Source organism: Zootoca vivipara, chromosome 10 (genome assembly GCF_963506605.1).
Source record: "Zootoca vivipara chromosome 10, rZooViv1.1, whole genome shotgun sequence".
NCBI lineage: Eukaryota > Metazoa > Chordata > Lepidosauria > Squamata > Lacertidae > Zootoca > Zootoca vivipara.
In genome coordinates this window covers 40,721,175-40,744,290 of record NC_083285.1, presented here as the reverse complement: position 1 = coordinate 40,744,290, position 23,116 = coordinate 40,721,175, and the positions used below count along the sequence as shown (strand labels likewise).

The window sequence follows — 23,116 nt, the reverse complement described above, 5'->3', positions numbered from 1 at the left end:
AAATAAGCAGCTCCAACACCAGTTTCCAGTTCTGACCAGGTAGGTTAGAGTCAGGCAGAAGAAGGTTTGTCTCCTCAATTATAACATGAGCACTAATAGCTTATATATCTGTACAGCTGAAATGTCCCTGGGCATGAAAGAGGATCAAAAGGCCATCCTGTCAAATCTGCAAAACATGACCACCTACTCACTGACTTCTAACATGTTTTGAAAGGAGATGGAGTGATTGCCCATATCATTTGCGATTTAAAATCTCAATTACTTAGAATGGTGTTGTGTTTTATCACTACCAGGATTAATAGAACTACTGTACTGCCATATATTTTTCTCAGTTTTTTAAAGTGCACTTTGAAATTGAGAAGCTTCATCCTACGATACTTATCTTCTTCCTTTTGACAGGCCTGTGGTAAAGTCCCTGAAGGAAACCGGGCGGGTAGAGCCAGAACTGTTTAAAGAAGTAACCATCTACTTCAGTGACATTGTAGGCTTTACAACCCTTTGTAAATACAGCACCCCTATGGAAGTGGTGGACATGCTCAATGAAATCTACAAGAACTTTGATCATATTCTTGACCCTCATGATGTCTATAAGGTGACCAGAACTGGGAAGAGAGAACAGAAGGCTAGGTAGAATGATTTGAGGTGAAAAGAGGCAGGTAGCAGAGCATTGCCACCAATCCTTTAAGGGGCTACTCCATGCTTCACCCATTAGTGTGGACAGGAAACATTGTGATAGATTTCAGAGGCAGAAAGTATTTATGTTTGGGCAAAGGTCTGTAAGGAAACAGCGAACCTCATGTGCATGAATTTCCCACTGTTTAAGAGAGATGATATAAAAGGCAGGGATTGTTTTCTTCTGAGACAGAAAGCAAAACAAAGCATATAAGAAAAACAAAAAATAAAAGGTAGTAGTTATTTTCGCTGTTTAAAATTATTGTGCAAAATAGGGAAGAAGGCTTGTTTCTCTTTAACATTTTCAAAGAACAGTTCTTCACCTCAGAGAAAATCATAGTCAACTATAGATATTATACTGAGTACTACCGGTATTTGCTACTCCAAATACCTGTGTGAACATGTTTTTTTTTTAAAAAAAAAAAACATTTTTTATTAAATTTTATATAGCATTTAGAAAACATAACAAATTAACACAACAAAACATCAAAAACATCAAAAAAACAAAAAAACACAACAATAAAAACAATAAACACACACATCATCTTATATCATCTTTTTAAATCATTGTCCCTTTTGCTTCCCCAAGTCCCCTCTATCTGATTTTCATTTTAAATTCATCTGTAACAGTTTCTAGTTCATTACTTTTAATTTTCATCATCCCATATTTTTCTTAATTCATCTTAATCTCAGTCTATTATTTATAACTCAATTTCCTGCTTTATAATCTTCTCTTTCCCCCCCTAATGCCTTAACTTCAATGTTTCCCTAGATATTCAGACTTTCAATTCTCAAAAGTAATTCCCTAAATATAATTTGAATTTTTTCCAATCTTCCTCCATTCTCTCATCCGCTTGATCTCGGAGTCTTCCTGTCAATTCTGCCAGTTCCATAAAGTCCAGCATTTTCATTTGCCATTCCTGTAGAGAGGGCAGTTCTTCTTTTTCCCAATATTTCGCAATTAAAATCCTCGCAGCTGTGGTGGCATACATAAACAAATTGACATCTTTTTTTGGGATTTCTTCCCCAACTATTCCAAGTAAGAAGGCCTCTGGTTCCTGTGTGAACATGTTAACTGGAATGTGATAAGCATTCCCTGAGCAGGAAAGAACAGGACCTTCCAGGTTTTTCCCTTATTGGATTACTTTTTGGTTAGATAAAAAATAATGACTTTGGATCTTGTTTCAACAGGTAGAGACCATTGGAGATGCATATATGGTAGTAAGCGGTTTACCAAAGAGAAATGGCAACCGTCACGCAGTGGACATTTCCATGATGGCATTAGATATACTCAGCTTCATGGGCTCCTTTGAACTCGGACATCTTCCAGGTCTTCCAGTATGGATTCGAATAGGAATTCACTCTGGTATGGTGTGATATATATCAAATATTTGATCAAAATAAAATAAAGGAATGAGGATGGGAAGAGAAACTTGGTTTTGCTTCCTTTGACATGAGCCTACCCAATCTGCCTTTCCTGAAACTATACATGAACCAAAATGCACTACCCTTTGAAATTTGTACTTCTCCAAATTTTGCAAAGCCATTCTCCAACTAAATACTGTGTTCAGAAATGAGTATATTGGGGGGGGGGGGTTGAATGAAAAATACAGCGTGAAAATTACATTAAAAACCATAAAATTAGGGGAAATTTCTTTATAATATATGGGGAAGTATGCTTCAGCGCTTTGGGTGCTTAGAGAATGAAATAAAGCAAATAAAAAGTAAAGCAAAACACTCAGAAAACTATGGGGCCATTTCAACATGGAACTAGGTATCTTTCCTGATGTTCACCACTTTTCTCTTAAAAGGCTTGCTGATCACTCGCATGTTGGAGAGGTACAATGGAAAGGAAATTCAATCTCTAGAGTCTAAAGCAGGGATGGCCAACAAAACGAGTAGATCGCGATCTACCGGTAGATCCCTGGCTGATCCTGGTAGATCGCGGGATCCTTACCGTGTACAAAAATTTACGGGAAGAAGGCTAAAAAACCCTCTGTGCAATCCTCCCCCCAAAAAGCTCAACAACTCTGGGCACTTCCCTTCTAAAAAAAAAAAAAGCTCAACAACTGGGCAATCCACCCACCCCACGCATGCTCCTCCTCCCTCCAATGACAATGGGTAGATCACTGCCAGATTTTTTTATACTGGGAGTAGATCACAATCTCTTGGGAGTTGGACATGCCTGGTCTAAAGCATTGGAAACAAGAAAAAAAAGTACAGTCAGGGCCGGTGCTAGGGTTTTTAAATCCACAAATGCTCCTACTGCCTTATAGCTTCTGCCCAGCTGGAAGTTAGTCACTCTGAAATTAATACAGCTACATGCTACTGAAATTTCTAAGCGGTGTGAGATTTCAGGAGTACCAGGCGCGCTTACCAGGGTCTGTGTTTTCTTTTGGGCAATGAAGCACTGTGGAGACTGTGGTGTCTTTATAATATTTGGCTTATTTACACATACGTACAACCTGAGCCTAGATGCAGAGAATACAAAGCATTCACATCCTAAGAGGTTCCTGTTCCTTCCATTGCTGCAGCCACAGATTTGAAGAGACCAAAACATTGTCTTACCCTCTCTGCAGCATAAAACAGACAGCCCCCTCATGCTCTGTCCCCCCCCACTCCAGCTTGCAAGAGTGACACTTTTGTCCTGTTCCTTTACCTCAGGCATCCCCAAACTGCGGCCCTCCAGATGTTTTGGCCTACAACTCCCATGATCCCTAGCTAACAGGACCAGTGGTCAGGCATGATGGGAATTGTAGTCCAAAACATCTGGAGGGCCGAAGTTTGGGGATGCCTGCTTTACCTCATCGCCCAGTGCAATTCTTTCCCTTCCTCCAGAACCGTGGTATCTGAAGAAGTGTGCATGCACACGAAAGCTCATACCAAAATAAAAACTTAGTTGGTCTTTAAGGTGCTACTGAAGGAATTTTTTTATTTTACTCCAGAACCGTAGGCCTTTTGTCTCTGCTAACTACCTATGATGTCAGGGAAGGGTTTCCTCCCATTTTCTGGCCTGCCCAGAGAGTCTCTGTTAATGGCCCTCTTAATGGGTTCATGGCTCGGCCATTCCAATGATGAACATTTGATGGCTTCCTTGATGGGTTAATGATCGGCCATCACCAGCCTTTGTTCTTCTAAAGGCCTAGCTGGATGGGGGCCTGTTGCAAACCCTCTTTGGAGCTGGCCTTGCTCACTAGCATAAACTAAATCCAGGGGTTTCTGTGTTTGGCACAGTTTAATCAAACCTTGATTAATTCTAACTTTTACTAATTCCAGGATTTATGGGTGACTTGCACCCAGAGACTCTGGCCCTGAAAATTTATAACATAGAACCATAGAGTTGAAAGGGAACCAAAGGCCCAACCCCCTATAATGCAAAACTCTACAATAACAATACTGTAGTGGGAGAGGACAGAGTGAGTTGATTCAGCAGATGTCTGTAGCCTGTTGCAAGCCGTCCATCAACACCTTCATTTATTATTCTCTATATTTAATAGCTGCAAGTCTGTTCTGGGGTGGGATAGGATGCCAAGAAGATCCATGGAGTTCATGTGTCTACCAACTGCCTCCACTCTCATGATTTGACAAGTTCCTCCTCAGAAACAGTAGTCTTCACTGCATCATAGAAAAAGTGTCAGCAGTGGCATTATCTGTGGATGTAGGGGACAGGATAAAGGCAATCTGTGAAAGTGAATGCCAGGATCCATGTGGGTATGCTTTGTGGCAAAGCTCTAGATTTGCCTTGTCTGGCTCCTGAAGTGCCAGGTATTGAACCAACTTAGTCCCTGGCTGTAGAAGCAGAGAGGAGCATTGTTTCAAAATCACAAATAGCAGTCTTTAATAGTTAATTCAATCTCTAGGTTATATTCACTGCTCATCCTACTCAAAGTAGACCCATTAAAGTTAATGGACATGACTATAAAATAAAAAAGCACCTTAGAGACCAACTATGTTTGTTATTGGTATGAGCTTTCGTGTGCATGCACACTTCTTCAGAAACCTGAAGAATCTGAAGAAATGTGCATGCACACAAAAGTTCATATCAATAACAAACTTAGTTGGTTGCTGGTAGGTAGCCGTGTTGGTCTGAGTCGAAGCAAAATAAAAAAATTCCTTCAGTAGCACCTTAAAGACCAACTAAGTTTTTATTTTGGTATGAGCTTTCATGTGCATGCACACTTCGTCAGATACACTGAAACAGAATCAACCAGACCCTTATTTATATTCAGAGGGTGGGGGTGGGAATGGGTGATGGGCTTATAGGAGTGGTGAACCTGTTGGTGGCTGTTAACGACTGCTGATGACTGCAATTGGTCCTGCGGGGGGGGGGGGGGAGCAAGGCACAAAAGAAAGCTAGATATGCATAATGAGGCACAAAAGAAAGCTAGATCATGCATAATGAGGTAAGAATCTGATATCTCTGTTCATCCCAGGTGGCTCCGTGGTTTTAAGCTTGGTAATGAGTCCCAATTCAGCAATTTAGCAAACTTAGTTGGTCTTTAAGGTGCTACTGGAAGGAATTTTTTGTTTGTTTGTTTGTTTGTTTTGACTACAGCAGAGCAGACCAACACGGCTACCTACCTGTAACTAGGACATGACTATGATTATAGAGTCATTCATTTCAGTGGGTCTACTTAGGGATTAATAATAATAATTTATTTATATGTCACCCATCCACTCTGGGCAGCTTCCAACAAATTAAAGCAACACAGTAAAACATCAATCTTAAAAAACTTCCCTATACAGATGTCTTCCCTTCAGAGGTTTTCTAAAGGTCAGATGGCTGTTTATTTCCTTGACATCTGATGGGAGAGCATTCCACAGGGTGGATGTGACTACTGAGAAGGCCTTCTGCCTGGTTCACTGTAACATCACTTCTTGCAATGAGGGAACTTCCAGAAGGCCTTTGGAGCTGGACTAAATTGAATACAGTCCCAGTTGTGCTTAGTTGGGCAGAAAAAGCCCTTAGACTTCTTATAGGTAGTCAGTCCCTGAAAACCTTTGCTAGCCTTAAACTCTGACATATAGTGAGTGCTGTTTAATATGATTGAATATCCTTTGCTTGCTTCTATCAAGATATTTGGTTAAATAGGAAATTTTGTTGTATGTCTTCATTGTAGTTTTGCTTGTTTATCTTATCATAGAATTGTCCATTTATTGTTATTGGACCTGTTTTTGTGTTTTTGAAACTTTTTGTATATCATCTTGTGTGTTTTTATCCTTATTACTTAGTTCCCTGCTCCAAGCTATAAATTCTGTAGATGAAATATACACACATACTCAGACAGGACAGACCTTGTATTAGCCTGGTCAGATCTTGGCACCTCAGAAATCTGATTCCTAATGAGTCACATTGATGACTTCAAATTAATTCCTGCTCAGTTTATGATGTGACCTCGAGAATGTGTGGGCTAATCTTTTCCTAGGCAAACACTCCCTCTCCCTCTTAATTCCTGCTCTGTGCCTTATTGTTTTCAGGTCCATGTGCAGCTGGTGTGGTTGGGATTAAGATGCCTCGTTACTGTTTGTTTGGAGATACTGTGAACACAGCTTCAAGAATGGAATCTACAGGATTACGTAAGGACAAATTCACGTCTACACTACACATTACTTTTTATGATCAAATCCAGAGCTCTTTACCCAGAAAAAAATACCTACTTATCATAATAAAGTAGAAGCTGTCTGGGTGACCTTGAGCCAGTCACTTTCTCTGAACCTAAGGTAAAGGTAAAGGGACCCCTGACCATTAGGTCCAGTCGTGACCGACTCTGGGGCTGCGCGCTCATCTCACATTATTGGCCGAGGGAGCCGGCGTATAGCTTCCAGGTCATGTGGCCAGCATGACAAAGCTGCTTCTGGCAAACCAGAGCAGCACATGGAAACGCCGTTTACCTTCCTATTTATCTACTTGCACTTTGACGTGCTTTCGAACTGCTAGGTTGGCAGGAGCTGGGACCAAGCAACGGGAGCTCACCCCGTCACAGGGATTCGAACCGCCGAACCTAACCCACACCATATAGGGATTGTGAAAATAAACTGGGAGGAGGTGTACTACATACAGCACCCAGAGCTTTTTGGAGAAAGGGTGGGATATTGTTGTTTAGTTGTTTAGTCGTGTCCAACTCTTCGTGACCCCATGGACCAGAGCATGCCAGGCATTCCTGTCTTCAAAGGGTGGGATAACATTTAGTAAACAATCACACTATTAGAATGTTTTTCTCAAAGGACTGCTATAGTTTCTATTTCTGCTGTATTTTAGATGTTTTTCTTTGTCCCCTCCCTCTGCTTGGTGAGACATCTAACCTTCCTTCCAGCTATAAATATTCAGATTAAAGTAGTTCAGGACTACCAGTCTCACTGAAGCTGGTAGGACAAGTCCAATATTACTTGAATGCCTTACGGATTATGTTGCCAGTTGCCTTGCTCTGTTTGCAAATGCTATTCAGAAGATGAGCATGTTTTTGAGACAATTGCGTCAGCTCATGTTTACTAATGGAACACAAGAATCTCATTATCTTAACTACATTATAGACTGGCACAACACAAAATCAAACATTGAAAAAGCAAATTGAAACACTGTATGTTTGTTTGCATGCCTATAGCTCTACGGATTCATGTAAGTGGTTCCACTATTGCTATCCTCAAGAGAACAGACTGCCAATTCCAATATGAAGAGCGAGGAGAGACATATTTGAAGGTAACAAACAAACGCATGTCCCGGTGACCCACAACATTTTGCTGACATGGGCGAAGGACAAAATTTGTACCAACCTCCACTTCTATCCAGAGAAGCTGACTGGGCGGACAGTAGAATTTTAGTTCAACAACATCCACCCTACTTGGAGGCAGTTTAGGCTGGGGGGGGGAGTGCAGGGCAATGCACATGGCAAATACAGTTCTGTCTTCCAACAACTTGCTGCCAATACTTCACTCTTCCCAGCATCTACCACCTGAGGCAGTTGCCTCACTCTGCCTAATAGAAGGTTGGCCTAACACATTCAAACACACACAGCATGTATTCAAATAGCCATAATTTTTCAAAATCAATCTAGAGGTGGCACATGTCTAAAAGGAGGAAACATTTTAAATTACTAGTTGGGGCCATGCTATCCAGTGAATTTCATAGGTGGGTAGGCATTTAAACCTGCATTTTCCACATCTAGCCCAAGCTTTTAACTACTTCATCACCCTGACTTTCCTGTTATCTATAACAGGGGTTCCCAACAAAATTTTCTCGAGGACCCCTCATCGAGCCGCTATTGTGACAAGGACCCCCATTAATCCTAATCCTAAAATTAAAAAGTGAGAGCCAAATTAAGAGTCTTTTTATATTTTATATTTATATGTTTTTTACAGTTACAACATAGTACTCCATCAGTATACAGTTAGTTTTAATTTTCAGTTCTTAATGAGATGAGATGAACCACTTTTTAACCAACGGTCCATTTTTAACTACACGAACTGTAGCTTCCGCGAAAAACAACGCTTTGTTTACAAATACTACTGTTTTGAAAAGAGGCAGCGCGCGCCAGGGAGGAGGGAGGGGAATGGAGAAGACAGGGTACCTGCGCAGTAGGGCACAAATGAGGCCGACGCGCGCAAAGCATCTTGGGGAGGTGAGCGTTAGTAGAATGCGGCACTGCCTCTTTGCAAAACAGTAGTGTTTGTAAAGCGCCACCCAACGGCATACAGCAGAACTACTGCCTCTATCTAATTCTAGTTTTGCGCTAGACTCTGCTCATGCAGGAAGCGGCCAAAACAAAAAATCTGTTATCATACGAAATATATTTAATATATTTTTTATTCTAATAGCATCTTGCGGACCCCTCTGGCATAGCTCGCGGACCCCTGGGGGTCCGCGGACCACCTGTTGGGAACCACTGATCTATAACAAGACTTGTTGCCATTGAGGCTAGACAAGATTCCTGCATTGCAGGGGGTAGGGTTAGATGACGACCCTCAGGGTTCCTTCCAACTCTACAATTCTCTAATTCTATGAACAGAACTGTAGCCTCAGATAGCTTATTCTGGTTTCTTTTCTATATGTATTGGTTTTAGTTTAAAACACCCAGTAGGAATATGCCTTATGCTCCCCATGTTCGTTAAGTAAATTATACAAAGATAATGAAGTGCTGCAATATATAAAGAATAGAAAAACATACAATACAGCAATCTAATATTTGATCTAACCTCAAATGTATTATTCCTTATTTTGTATTAGGGCAAAGGAACTGAGATCACTTACTGGCTGACAGGAGTGAAAGACCAGAAATACAATCTTCCAACACCTCCTTCTGTGTAAGTGATTCTTGGAGAGCTTGTTGTTAACAGAATGCACAAATCAATATTTACAGTAGCCTTTTCTTTTCTCTCTCTCTGTGAATATCTTGTTTGGTATGCACTTGGCAGAGATCAATATGGCAACTGTGCAAATGTGCATGGGGACACATGCACATATCTTAGGATCTCATGAATCCTCAATGTTGTGCAATCCACTATTCTCCTTCCAGCTTCTCCCAGCGGGAAAAACCGGAGGATGGAGTGTTGCATTATGAGTTTGTAAAGAGGAGTGCCACGGCCAAACACACACCCAATATACTGCAGTCAATTTTTTTGTTGTTCTATTGAATAACAAGGTCTAAACATTATCCTTATCTATTCACACTTACTCAAGCATACTAAAGCAGATGACTGGTCTGAACATAGGTTGTGAAGAGGTCAGAGTTCAGGCGATACATCGCTACTTCACGAATCTCCAAAATCCTAGGTTCACAATTCCTTGTGTTACTCTCTTCATCTGATATGACAGAAGTTATGTCCGAGTAGTGTTAATCAGTTTTATTTATACCCATATTTCTGGGAATAAGCTCCACTGAACTTGGTAAGACCTCCAAGTAAACTTGTAGGATCACACTGTCAATGACTTGATGAAACAGATAACAATGGATGTTAGTCATCTAATTTTTACCCAGAATAGACCCATCAGAACTAATGAACATGACCCAGTTAGAGCCATTAATTTCAGTTGGTCTACTCTGAGTAAAACTAGTTGAATACCCCTTCCCACCAGGGCCGGCTCTAGGTAGACCCCCGGTGGTGCGGTGTGCCAGGGCGCTGGGCCGGTAGGCCGCGCGGAAACCATGCTACGCCCTGCGAGGGCGGGGGCGCCGGAGTGATCTCCGCCCCTCAGCACCAGGGCGCGTGACCTGCTCGAGACTGCCCTGCTCCCAACCTAAAATTATTTAGCTAAAACATTTCAGCTTCTGCCTGCTTCATTAACACATTTGGTTGGGTTTACTGTGTTTCTCATAAAATAAGACGTACTTACAAAATAAGACATGGCAGGCTTTTCATGAGTTGATTAAATATAAGACATACCCCCAAAATAAGCCGTAGTGGGGGGGGCAGGTCTGGCAAGGAAAGGAAGGCGTTTAAGCGCCTTCAGAAGAGCCGGCAAGAGGCAACAGCGCGCTTGCTGGTGGCCTTCTTTTCATGCCACTCGCAGTGGCTGTCTCTGCCACCGCTGCTGTGCTTTGGCGCTGGGCGCATGCCCACAGCCACCTCCGCAGCCGCTGGGATCACCATTGCTGCAGCCGCGCTCCTGGGCGCTCTCGGCGCTTCCCCCACAGCCGCCTGTGTTTTGCGGGGGCAGGGGCTTCCCGACAATCAGCTGAGAGGCGGGCTGATCGGGCGTCTCTTCGCCGCCGCAGCGCTCAGGGCGCTCGCCCCCAGTCACCCACGCAGATCAAGGGCTTCACCTGCAGCCACAGCTGCCTCTCACCAGGCTCTTCGCGCTGCGCTGCGCTCCCCGAAGCGGCTCCCATGCAGCCACCTCTTGCTGGGCCCTCCGCCGCCGCTTCTCTCACAGCCGCCTCCGCGGCTGCTTCCTGCTCCGCCAACGCGGCTGTGCTCCTTGGATCACGGCGTTTCTTCTGCTCCCCAGCAGCACGCAAATGGGAGGGCAGCCTTGCCGTTTTAATTTTCTGCTCCCCAGCTCTCCCTGGGTCCCGCGCGGCGAGTGCTGCTGCCTCGAGCCCTGTCCCGCTGGGTCGGGGCTCAGCGCAGTGCGCTGTTGTCGGCTCCTGTTCGAAAAAATAAGACATCCCCCAAAAATAAGCCACTGTGGGGTTTTTTTGAGGAAAAATAAATATAAGACGGTGTCTTATTTTATGAGAAACACGGTAAAATCAGGCAAGTTGGTAGTCCAGGTGTTCTAAGAACCCCCTGAGAACACAGGGAATTTCCAGCAAGGTAGAAGCTGTTCTATAAGTGGGATAATTAAAAAAAGAACTAAAGGCAAAGGTAAAAGTTTAAGAATTATCCTCTGAGGCAAAGCCATGTGGCGTTATGATGTTAAGTCTGTATCTACAGAAGTCCTCTTGTTTTGACTGCCCTTTTTTCCACTGGAAATATTCCCAAGTCTGAAAGGTCAAAATGTTTTGTAACAGGTTGTTCAGGGTTGTTGTGTGTGTGTGATTACTGAGATTTCTGAAATAGGCATAAAAGACTCTAGTTGTTTTTCTAACATACTGCATATGGCTTTCATGGTATTTGCATTCTGTAATATATATTATAGAACTAAGGTGGTATTTTGGTTTATATAATAGGTCTTGCCAGTCATTCTGCTCTTGAAGATGAGCTTCTCTAGTTTGTGTTACAGATCTATGACAAAGCTTAAACAATTAACTCAGTAATTTCAGGCTTCTCTTTATTTTGTCAGTCACGTGTCTTAACACCTGGTGTGAACATCTTGCTACTCCTTACAGGCTTGCACACTGGAGTGTTGGGAGGGGCCCATAAGTAGGCAACACTTTGACCTAAGGTGAATTACACATGTGGTGGTATGACCGCCATTTTATTTAAAAAGCATTTCTAAACCACTTAGTGTTTTTAAAATTGCTAAGCAGTGCACACACTATATACAATACAAACACAATATCCATCAAAATAAGCATGTTTTTAAAAACAAAAATGTTTGATTAGGTTTGCTCTTATGAAAAGGAAAAAGATTGGGGGAGAGAGTAGGATATATTTCCTTTATTCAATTCAATTCAATCATTTTTCTTGTTTATAGCCAATGGCCATTACAATACAATATGAACACAAAGTGTTCTGTTTTGAACAACATTTGGAAGTATACCACTGTGATTATTTTTTCTATCTGGCATCTTGACCCTGTGGGTCAATGAAAGATGTGATGTTAATACAGTGGTACCTGTGGCGGAGCTTCATGCTCCGGAACCGGGGGAGGGGCGGAGACCAGGCGGGGGCGGGGCTGGCACGCCGCCTGCAGGGGTGTGGTGCCCAGCGTGGACAGGGGGGCAGCTGCAATGGCACCCCACCGGGATCGCATTGCCAGGGGTGGTGCGCTCCCCCCACACTCCTCTTCCTCCGCCAGTGAGTGGTACCTCTGGTTACGAACTTAATTTGTTATGGAGGTCCATTCTTAACCTGAAACCGTTCTTAACCTGAGGTACCACTAATAGGGCCTCCTGTTGTTGCCGCCACCGCACAATTTCTGTTCTCATCCTGGGGCAAAGTTCTTAACCCGAGGTACTACTTCTGGGTTAGCGGACTCTGTAACCCGAAGTGTTTCTAGCCTGAGGTGTTTGTAACCCGAGGTACCACTGTACTGACATACATCAGTGTGTGCTCTGCCTTTAATTTGTGAGTGGTATAGCTTTGTTCATATGAGGTTATTCAATGAAGGGGGAATGGGATCCTTTGCTCAAGTGACACTGGTGTCGGATTATAATTCTTGGAATGTTTTCTGTACTGTGCCTTCCATCTTTCTCTTGCATCACTTGTTTCCCAGTCACTCTCCTTTTTATTTTTCTTCTTTTATAGGGTTGAAATATTAAGTACCAGATTTTTCCATGTATAGGACTAGGCTTTCCCCCTTAAAAATAATGTCCAGAATTTGGGGTGTCTTATACATGGATAGATCCCCTCCCCATTTTCTTAAATCAGAGTCCCTAAAAAATAGGAGGCGTCTTATACACGGGGGCATCTTATAGACAGAAAAATACAGTAATTCTTCACTACTTTGAATATCTGCAATAATAAAGGTAAATTATGACCAGTCATGACCGACTCTGGGGTTGCGGTGCTCATCTTGCGTTATCGGCTGAGGGAGCCGGTGTACAGCTTCTAGGTAATGTGGCCAGCATGACTAAGCCGCTTCTGGCGAACCAAAGCAGCACACGGAAATGCCGTTTACCTTCTCGCCGGAGCAGTACCTATTTATCTGCTTGCACTCTGATGTGCTTTCGAACTGCTAGGTTGGCAGGAGCTGGGACCGAGCAACGGGAGCTTACCCCATCACGGGGATTTGAACCGCTGACCTTCTGATCGGCAAGCCCTAGGTTCTGTGGTTTAACCCACAGCGCCACCTGTCTCCCCATCTGCAGTAATAGGCTTTCTATATTCATATGTTAATGTTGTTGATATATTGATCTATTTTATATTTCAAATAATAGAAGATACAGAAAGAGAAAAGGAAACAGAGAATAAAATTTGACAGCTGCTCTTCCAAGATCTAGAAGCTAAATTTTGGCTGGGCTTGACTTGGTACAGTAAGGGATATTATCCATGCACAAGGCAAGCCCAGCTAAGCCTCTGATATAGATCTGAGTGTCACTAGCATACTGCCATAATACTAGAACTCAGGGGAGTTCAATGAAACTGAATATTGGAAGAGTCAGGATAACCAAAAGAAAGCATTACTTCATACAATGCATTTCTAAACTGTGGAATTTGCTTCCACAAGAGGTAATGGTGTTAACCAACTTGGATGGCTTTAAAAGATTAAACAAATGCATGGAGGATATGGCTATCAATGGCCAGGATCACCATGTTCTACCTTAACTGTCATAGGCACTATGCTTCTAAATATCAGATACTGTACAGGGAATTGCAAGCACCATTACACCCTGATCCTGCTTGGAAGTTTCCCATTGGCATCTGGTTGGTCACTGAGAACAAAATGCTGGATTAGATGCACCCTGACCCGATACAGCAGGCACTTCTAGGTATGCTCTTAAGTAGGGCAAATCTAATCCTCTCCCACTAGGCTGTGGCCCCAGTCCAGATCACACAATGCATCTGAGCTACTAAATGCAGAGCAAAACAACTTGTAGCTGCAAGATTTTCCATTTGCAGTGAAGAGGAAGGAGCCCAAGAGAAAGAGACTTAGCTTCGGGTTGCGACATGCGGGAGGGGATTAGATTTCCCCTATACTGGAGCCCTGCACTTAGTCCTTCCCTTATATAAATAAGAATTATAAATATAAGTGTAAGGGGCAGGGAGTACAGACAGCCCCCTCCCATCCTGAGAAGCAGTTCCTCCACCAGCAGCGAAGCCAGCGGGGAGGGGGAGGAGTCGAGTGAGGAAAGAGAAAGGAGGAGACAGGGCTCTGGCAGCATAGGAGAGGGGAGGAAGAGAGAGGGGGGGAAAGGGGGAGAAGGAAAACAGGGAAAGGAGACCCTTTCCCCCTCCGGTTCCGGAATTACGCAGGAGAAGGCGGGGAGGACGTTTTGGCGTGCCCAGACTCTTATGCTGGAAGAGAACGCGGAGCGCGCCATTCTCGGGTTCTGGTTCGGACTTGAAGGATGTATCTTGTACAGCTGAATCACTGTAAATAGACTGCACATAATAAAACCTTAAAAGGCAAGAATGTGGAGAGTCGTTACTCTAGAGTAGTCACCACCGGCATCCTGTGACAATAAGAAATATAAATAAAAATTAGTGCAGGAAGTTATCTGTGAAAATGGTTCAGTTGCACCATTTCTACCTTGCTTCCATCCTACATACTGGGCATCCACATTCATCCTTGACAGGAAATTCCCTCTATTCTGTGTAGCAGCAGAGATGGGCGACATTCCTTTGCTACTCATCTGCAATCCATAGGGAGTCTTCTGCTCCCTATGGAGGTGTCAAAACACCATTTAACTGATATACATGTCAAAGCTCAAGGCCCCGTTTCTTGAGGTCATAAGATGATTGGAGGATCCAGCTCCCCCAGCGTGCCCCTTAGCTTGGTCCACAGAATTCTTAAATCCAATCATGTGCTTTGGAAACTTTTGAACATCCAACTTGGCCTTCACTAGCATTCTGATTTATGAGAATTTAGGTGCTGCATCGTAGATAGAAACTATACTTTAAATTTGGTTTGTGATGGTGCTCTTTGATCTCTGTTTGCTCCTAATACCCCAGTTTTTATTGCTCTCTGATCGTAAATAAATCTTTCTTCCATTTGGGATTTTGACTGGTTGACTTTGTAAGCTCAGGGGGTATTCCTGTCTCATATGACATTACTATTTTATGTTACAATACTTGTATAAACCAAGGGCAGGCTGGAGTCACCTTACAATAATGAGGGGATTATAGTTGGTGCTTGCTCTGGTCCTGGTTTGTGGTTATCCCAGAACCTTTGGGACCTTTCTGACCAGAGGTTAAGGTTCAAAGGAAGTAATGGCAGTGGAACTTCTAAGGAAGGTGGCAGTCCTTGGAAGTTTGTTGCAGTGCAGCAGTGATGATCTGACACATTCTCCATCAAGAGCTCCAAACAGAGAGCTCCAGAATAATGTGTAGTTGGCCTTCAGCATTATGAATGGATTTCAAATATCAAGTAAGGAGGTTGAATAGAATAATCTTTGAAGGCCTTATAATTAAGAATCATAGTAAATATATCTCGTCACTTAAACCAATTTTCTCCTGCTATTTCCAGGGAGAATCAGCAGCGTTTGCAAGCTGACTTTGCTGAGATGATAACCAATTGTCTTCTGAAAAAGCAAACAGAAGAATTTCAGGTGCGAGAGATTACACGTGTGCCTAGTTGTCGCAAAGGCACTCTGGAATACCTGCAGTTGGCTACAGAAAAAACCAGTACCTACCTGTAAAACTGGATAAAGAGTACGACTCAAGAATCCCTGAAAGTTAGATTTAAATAATATATAAGACAAATTTTTACACAACCTACATATTTGCAGTATTGTATGGGTGCTGTCACAGTGGCCGGAGTGGACTACTTCAGAGTAACGACGCTACGCAGCTCTGCATTTTATTCTTTTATTGGTGCTGCGTATTTACAGTGCTCAAGTCATTGCTATTTACACGGAGCGATGTTGTCAGTCGGTTTCAGAACCTCCTAATGGCTTTTGGCGCGTCTTTCTCCAACACAAAAGCTTTGGCAGACCCATCCTCTTGCCCCTCCTCTTCCTGCGTAATTCTGGAGTTGGAGGGATGGGTCTTCCCCCCTTGCTTGCCCCTTCCTGTCCCACCTGGGACCCTGGCTCCTCTACCTTGCCTGAGCCTCGGACACGACTTCCTGCTTCCCCACTGGAATCGGAACTCTCCCTGCTTTCCCCTTTGCTCGGGGACGGGCTTGAACTCAGGAGGGGAGGGACTTCGCGATATCCCCTGTCCCTCACATCCACCCCCCTCCCAAGCTCTCCTTCACCCCTCCCCAGGCCCCCCCCATGTGTCGGTGACGACTGGAAGCCTAAGAACTCAGTGCTCTCCGAGCCCGTTGGTGTGAATACCTCCCCCCAGTCCTGCGAGCCCCCCCCTTCCGCCTGGGCGGACGGGAATCCCAAAAAGTCCGTGGCGTCAGAGCTGGTGGGGGTAAAAACGTTCTGCCAATCTGCTCCTTCCTCTGACTGGGTGGATCTCGGTGACACCCATACCTCATCCTCTGGTTCCTCAAACTCCGCTTCCCAGCGCCATGGTGAGCTGCTCTCCCGTGCCTCCTCCTCCTCCCCCTCCCTTTCCATGTGCCAGGGCTTGGGTCTGTGGGGAAAGAGGGCGTGAAATTCTTCCACCAAGAATTCCTCCTGTATCTGAGTGGCTGGGACCCATTCATTCTGGGACGGTGGAGCATCCTCCCATGTCATGAGGTACTCCAGTCCCCCCACCCCCCACCTTGAATCCAGGATGGCCGTGGCCTCATTGAGTTGCTCCCTGCCTTCCCTCTCCCCCCCTCCCTCGGGGGTTTGTGCGCTGTCTCGGAGCCTGCTGCTTTCCCTGTACGGCGACAGCAGCGATCTATGAAACACTGGATGCACCCTCATGTCCTCTGGCAGTGCCAGCCTGTATGCCACCGGGTTTACCTGTTGCGTGACCGTGAAGGGGCCCAGCCTTTTGGGTGCCAGCTTTTTGCACCTCCCTCTGGTGGGAAGGCCCTCCGAGGACAACCACACCTTGTCCCCCACCCTGATGACCTCCCCTTGTCGCCTGTGGCGATCTGCCCCCTTTTTGTACGCTTCCTTGGCCCTCTCCAAGTGTTCTCTGAGCTGCTGGTGCACCGTCTCCAGTTCCTCTGCCCAATCCTCAGCCTGTGGGCCCTCCTCCTCCTCCTCCTCCCTCTCCCTCTCTGGGAAAGATCTGAGGTCGCGCCCGTAATTGGCCTTAAAGGGCGACACCCCTGTGGAGACGTGCACTGCATTGTTGTAGGCAAATTCTGCTAGTGGCAAGCGATCCACCCAGTCCGTTTGCCGCTGGCTGACGTAGCATCTCAGGTACTGCTGCAGAATGGCGTTGACCCTCTCCGCTTGTCCGTTGGTCTGCGGGTGTCTAGCCGTCGACAAGCTGACCTCCACCTGCAGGAGGTTCATGAGCCGCCGCCAGAACCTGGAAACAAATTGGCGGCCACGATCCGAAATAACCCTTAAAGGTAATCCATGCAGTCTGAAAATGTGATCAACAAACAGTTTGGCTGTCTCTTCTGCCGAGACTGCCCTGGCACACGGTATAAAGTGACACATTTTGGACATAAGGTCCACCACCACCAACACTGCAGTCTTACCCCTGGACGAAGGCAGATCTGTGATGAAGTCCATGGACACCACTTCCCACGGCCTGTGTGGTGTGGCTAAGGGCTCCAGCAACCCTGGTGGCGCTGCTCTGACCACCTTCGCCCGCTGGCAGGTGGTACAGCCCCTTACATAGTCTCGAACATCTTCCCGCACCCCTGGCCACCAGAAGTGTCTCATGACTAGGTGAGCGGTTTTGTCCCTTCCAAAATGCCCCGCTGTAGGGTTGTCGTGCATCTGCTTGAGGACCGTACGTCGAAGCTGGGTGGTGGGTAGGTACAGCGCACCCTTGTAGAAAAGCAGCCCTCTGCGTTCTGCAAAGTCTTTTGCCTGCTCCCTCCCCCCTCTCAGTTCTCTGAATATGCGGTTGGCAAATTCATCCGCTGCCGTCAGTGCTGTGAGTTCTGCCTCGCTCACCACAGCTGCTCCGCAGGACCATGCCGACGGGGGGAAAATGTGCCTTGGGGCTGGTGGCGCCTCCTCCTCCATGTACTCTGGCTTGCGGGAGAGGGCATCCGCCCTGACATTCTGCTCCCCCGGGATGTAGTGGATGGAGAAGTTGAAGTTCGAGAAGAACTCCGCCCACCGTATCTGCCGCTGGTTGAGCACCCTGGCAGTTCTCCAGAACTCCAGGTTCTTGTGGTCTGTGCACACCTGGATGGGGTGCTTCGCGCCCACCAGGAAGTGTCGCCAGTGCTGGAACGCAGCGTAGATCGCAAGAAGTTCCCTATCAAACACTGTGTAGTTGCGTTCAGGCTGTGTCAGCTTCCTGGAGAAGAAGGCACAGGGTCTCCACTCCCTGTTGGCGTCCAGTTGCAACAAAATTGCGCCCACAGCTTTTTCAGAAGCATCTGTCTCAATGCGTAGGGGCGCGTCCTGCACCACATGGAACAGGTTTTGGTCTGAGGCGAACACTCTCTTGAGGCTTTCGAACGCTGCTTGCGCCTCTGGTGTCCACTTGAACTTCTGCTTGCCTCTCAGGCAGTCCGTGATGGGAGCCGTAACGCGAGAGAAGTTCTTGATGAACTTCCTGTAGAAGTTAGCGAAGCCTAGTAGGCGTTGGGCATCTTTGCGCGTCCTGGGGCTGTGCCAGTCTAGGATGGCCTGCACCTTGTCCTTGTCCATCGCCAGCCCCTTGTCTGACAGCTTGTAGCCCAGGAAGTCCACCTCTTTGGTGTGAAACTTGCACTTCTCCAGCTTCACATACAGGTGGTGCTCCTTCAGGCGTTGCAACACCTCTCTGACATCTTTCACATGCTGCACTGGGTCATTCGAGTAGATAAGGATGTCATCTAGGAAGACCAAGCATTTCCTGAAGAGGAGGGACCCCAGGACGTGGTGCATGAAGGCCTGGAAGCATGCTGAGCCCCCTTGCAAACCGAAGGGCATCACCAGATATTCAAAAGAGCCCAGAGGCGTGAACATCGTGGTTTTCCATTCATCTCCTTCCCGGATCCTGATCAAGTTGTACGCCCCCCTTAGGTCCAGCTTGGTGAAAATCTTGCCCCTGCGTGCCGCTGTCAGGAGATCATCCACTCTGGGCATGGGGAAAGCCACGGGCTCTGTCACCGAATTCAGCCGTCTAAAGTCCACCACAAGACGGCGCTGTTGCGTGTCTTTCTTGTCCACCCAGAAGACCGGGCTGCCCCCTGCTGCCTTGCTTTCCCTTATGAACCCCCGCTTGAGGTTCTTGTCGATGAAAGCGCGCAGATCCTCCAGCTCCTGGTCTGACATGGCGTACAGCTTGGCTGGGGGTATCGTCGCCCCTGGCACCAGGTTGATCTGGCAGTCAAAAGGCCTGTGCGGGGGTAGGTGGTCGGACTCCGCTTCGCTGAAGACCTCCTGCAGGTCCCAGTACTGCTTGGGTATCGCCTCACCACCTTTGACGTGCATGGTGGCCACCGTGGCTATCGGAGGCCCCTCCCCTGGTTGGTGCTGCATGCAATGTTCCAGACAAAAGTCTGACCCAAACGTGATGCACCTCTGGTGCCAACTGATGGAGGGGTCGTGGCGCGCCAGCCAGCTCATGCCTAAGACGACGGGGGGGTCTGAGATGGTGGTGACGTTGAACGCCAGTGTCTCTGAGTGCCTTCCCACCGTCATTCTCATGGGGGGGGTTTGATGTGTGATGGCCCCTCCCAGCAGCTCCCTGCCGTCAATGGTTGCTACGTGCAGAGGAAAATCCAACTGCAAAAGCTGGATTTGGTGCTCTTCTGCAAAGCTTCTCGAGAAGAAGTTGGCGGACGCCCCACTGTCAATTAAGGCGAGGACCGTCAGGGGATAGCCATTTGGGAGCGTTAGCGTCACTTCTAGAACCACTCCTGCTCTGGGAGGGGTGGGCTGGCTCTGCACCTCTCTGTGCGGGTGGGCGGGCTGGGGCTGTTGTCTGCTGACTGTGCCTGGCTGCTGCCCCTTGTCTCCTGCAGCCAGGCTTTCCCGTTTCCCTGCTGTGGTGCTGCGTCAGTGGGGGAGGGCACCACCGTTCCCGCCTTTCCTTGCCACTCCCTGCGATGTGGGCAGTCTCTGACGAGATGCTGGGGTGAGTTGCAGAGAAAGCAATTCCCGCCCCTTCCCTCCTTGCGTCTTGGCGCCGCTGGGGTTTGAAAAGCCCGCGCGCGCGCGCTATCAATCTGCATGGGCTCCTGGTCCTGGCTGGCTCCAGGCGTGGCCTGAAAGGGTTGTTGAGGGAGTGGCTTCTCCTGCGACCGTGGGAACCAAGCCCGCTTTGCGCGCGTCGCTTGCTTGTCGTTCCACCGGGATTCCTGCCTCACCCCCACCGCCAGAGCTGCTTTGCTCAGCTGATCCATAGTACTGGGCTTTGGACCTCTCGAGAGTTCATCCTTCACCTCCTCGCTCAAACCCAAGTAAAACGCAGCTTGCATGGGAGGCGAATCCAAAACCCACCCCAGTCTGTGCACCAGCATGGTGAATTTCGCCCAATATGCGCGAACTGTCATATTTCCTTGGCGTAAATTATGCAGTTCCTCCTTAGTCTGGTCCAAATGACTATCGGACGAATACATCGTCCTCAAACCTTCTAGAAATTGTTGGACATTTTTCATGCAAGGATTCTTGGTTGCGATTAATGGTCTTAGCCACTCCCTGGCTGCTCCGGTGAGATGTTCCACAATAAACGCTACTCTGTGCTCATCATCGGGGAACTCATTCTGGTGCAGCTCAAGAGCATACACGATCTCAGTCTCAAAGCCCTGAAACTCCTTCGGGTCTCCATTGAACTTGCTTACAAGGGTCCCTGCTCTCCTTCCTGGCAGCACTTGGACTTGGGGAGCCCCTCCCGCCTTGTTTTTCTCTGCATCCAGCTTGTTTTGGAGGTCTACCGCCACCGCCCTTAAATGCTGCTCTTTTTCCTGGAGCTCTCTCACCTGTTCCGCAAGTTGTAGCCGGTCGTCCTGGACCTTCTTAGTCTCCTCTTTAGCTGCCTTCAATTCTCCCTGCGCCTGCAGCGACAGCTGTTGCAGTTCTAGCTGGGCTTGCTCAGCGATCTGCCGCCACTTCTCCGCCTCGGACACGCTCATCCCGGCAACTCCGAAGTAGCCCAAAAATGATTAGGAGGTTGCTGTCACAGTGGCCGGAGTGGACTACTTCAGAGTAACGACGCTACGCAGCTCTGCATTTTATTCTTTTATTGGTGCTGCGTATTTACAGTGCTCAAGTCATTGCTATTTACACGGAGCGATGTTGTCAGTCGGTTTCAGAACCTCCTAATGGCTTTTGGCGCGTCTTTCTCCAACACAAAAGCTTTGGCAGACCCATCCTCTTGCCCCTCCTCTTCCTGCGTAATTCTGGAGTTGGAGGGATGGGTCTTCCCCCCTTGCTTGCCCCTTCCTGTCCCACCTGGGACCCTGGCTCCTCTACCTTGCCTGAGCCTCGGACACGACTTCCTGCTTCCCCACTGGAATCGGAACTCTCCCTGCTTTCCCCTTTGCTCGGGGACGGGCTTGAACTCAGGAGGGGAGGGACTTCGCGATATCCCCTGTCCCTCACATCCGGATTGAGGACAGAAATGTGATCCTATCTTTGCGAGTCCTCTGTAGTTAATATTCTGAGGGAAGAACATTCCTTCTACTACATTGGCAAAACTGCAAATGACTCAATGCAAGATGCTTCTTGATGAATTGGAAGCTTTACCGATACACTGCTTCCTAAAATTGAAGAGGAAGGAAACAGGGCAGCTCCCCAGAGGGCACCTCCCTTCACATCCAGTCTGGTGCTTGTGGGCTAAAGTAGCAGTAAAGGAAAACAGCAAAGCAGACACCTGCACAATACAGATACCATTTTTGCACTATGATAAAGGTACAGTGGATGTCAGAGGGCAGTCCAGTTCTTGCTATAGTCTACATTGTCATGGATACAGCTGGAGTGAAGTCTGGTGCAATTTAGAGGCATGGGAAGACTGCATCCGACAGATATTTTGTAAGCCACTTTGAGAATTGGAGGAAGTGTTTTACATAAAACAAATAAGCAAGCAGTACATGCACTGTATAAAACTGACTATGGGTCACATTCTAGCCAGTGTAAAGTTTTATAGTCACGTTAGACTTCAGTTATTAGAGACCCATTTAAGCCACAGTCCATGGGTATAAATATGCTAAGAAAAAACGACATTTTGGATAGCGTATCTGAATATACTTTGGCAGTAACCCTCAATATCATGGGCAAAGGCTGCAATGGAACAAGTAACTGAAAGCAGTTAAATTGAACAAATTCCATAGCTGTATCATATAATGTGATGAACATTTTTTTCATCTGTATTTGTCAGCTGTAAATCATAAACTGAAGCTGCAATGTAATAGCTCATCTATTTCTTCCTTGCCAAGAACTTGTAATTTAGAGAAGTGTGGAACAAGAAAAGTTGCTTTGCTGTGAAATAAAGTACATTTATAGCTGAAAAATCATGTTTTGGTTTAAGAAAACAAAACCATTAGCAACTGCATACACATGTCACGGTTTATTAGTAGGACTTTTATCCTTAACACCTAAAATAAGGCACACAAGCACTTCCTATGGGTAACATCTGTAGCAGACTGCATTCTTCCTCCCACAGGCTCCCAATAAAATCGGTTTGGGGCATAAGTCCAATGTGGATCACTCTTGAACTAGTGATCTTCTGACCCACATGTGAGATTACTACAGGGAAATTAGAATGGTAACCATGGGTTTTATACACCATTCTACTGTACATTCATATATTCACCATTTTGGCTCCTTGCAACTGAGAACAGAACAGCACCCTCTCCCCCACAACAGAAAATCTATTTGACCTTGGGTTGATTGTTTTCCTTAACTGTCATGAAGTTGGGGATTAAAATTACCACCACCTAAACAAACCTTTGGAACAAAAATATCATTTTATCTTGCCTCTGGACTAAATCACAAGATTGTTTGGTGTCTTTAGAGTGGAACTTTGATAGGAGACTCTTTTCTTCATAGAGCACATGATTTGGATATTTTATCAGAAAATGCCAATCCATGCGCTGTTTGGACAACTGAAAATGCTGGGTCTCTTACAATATAACAGCACAAAATAGGTTTGTACACACAAAGATCTATAGAAAGTAATGCTTTTTCTTTTCATGTTTAGTGAGTTATGGATTTGGATAATCAAAGAATGG

General features: G+C 46.2%; 1 protein-coding gene across 1 annotated transcript in view; it reads left to right on the top strand.

The window, feature by feature from the left end:
• The window catches only part of GUCY2C (guanylate cyclase 2C), a 46,778-nt gene extending 31,109 nt beyond the window's left edge, over positions 1-15,669 (top strand). The window contains exons 22-27 of the mRNA XM_035127020.2: positions 400-592; positions 1,864-2,038; positions 6,151-6,249; positions 7,275-7,369; positions 8,894-8,970; positions 15,401-15,669. Of these exons, the coding sequence (XP_034982911.1) occupies positions 400-592; positions 1,864-2,038; positions 6,151-6,249; positions 7,275-7,369; positions 8,894-8,970; positions 15,401-15,572 (811 nt within the window). The 3' untranslated portion in view covers positions 15,573-15,669. The remainder of the gene's footprint in view (positions 1-399; positions 593-1,863; positions 2,039-6,150; positions 6,250-7,274; positions 7,370-8,893; positions 8,971-15,400) is intronic.
• Positions 15,670-23,116: the final 7,447 nt, after the last annotated feature.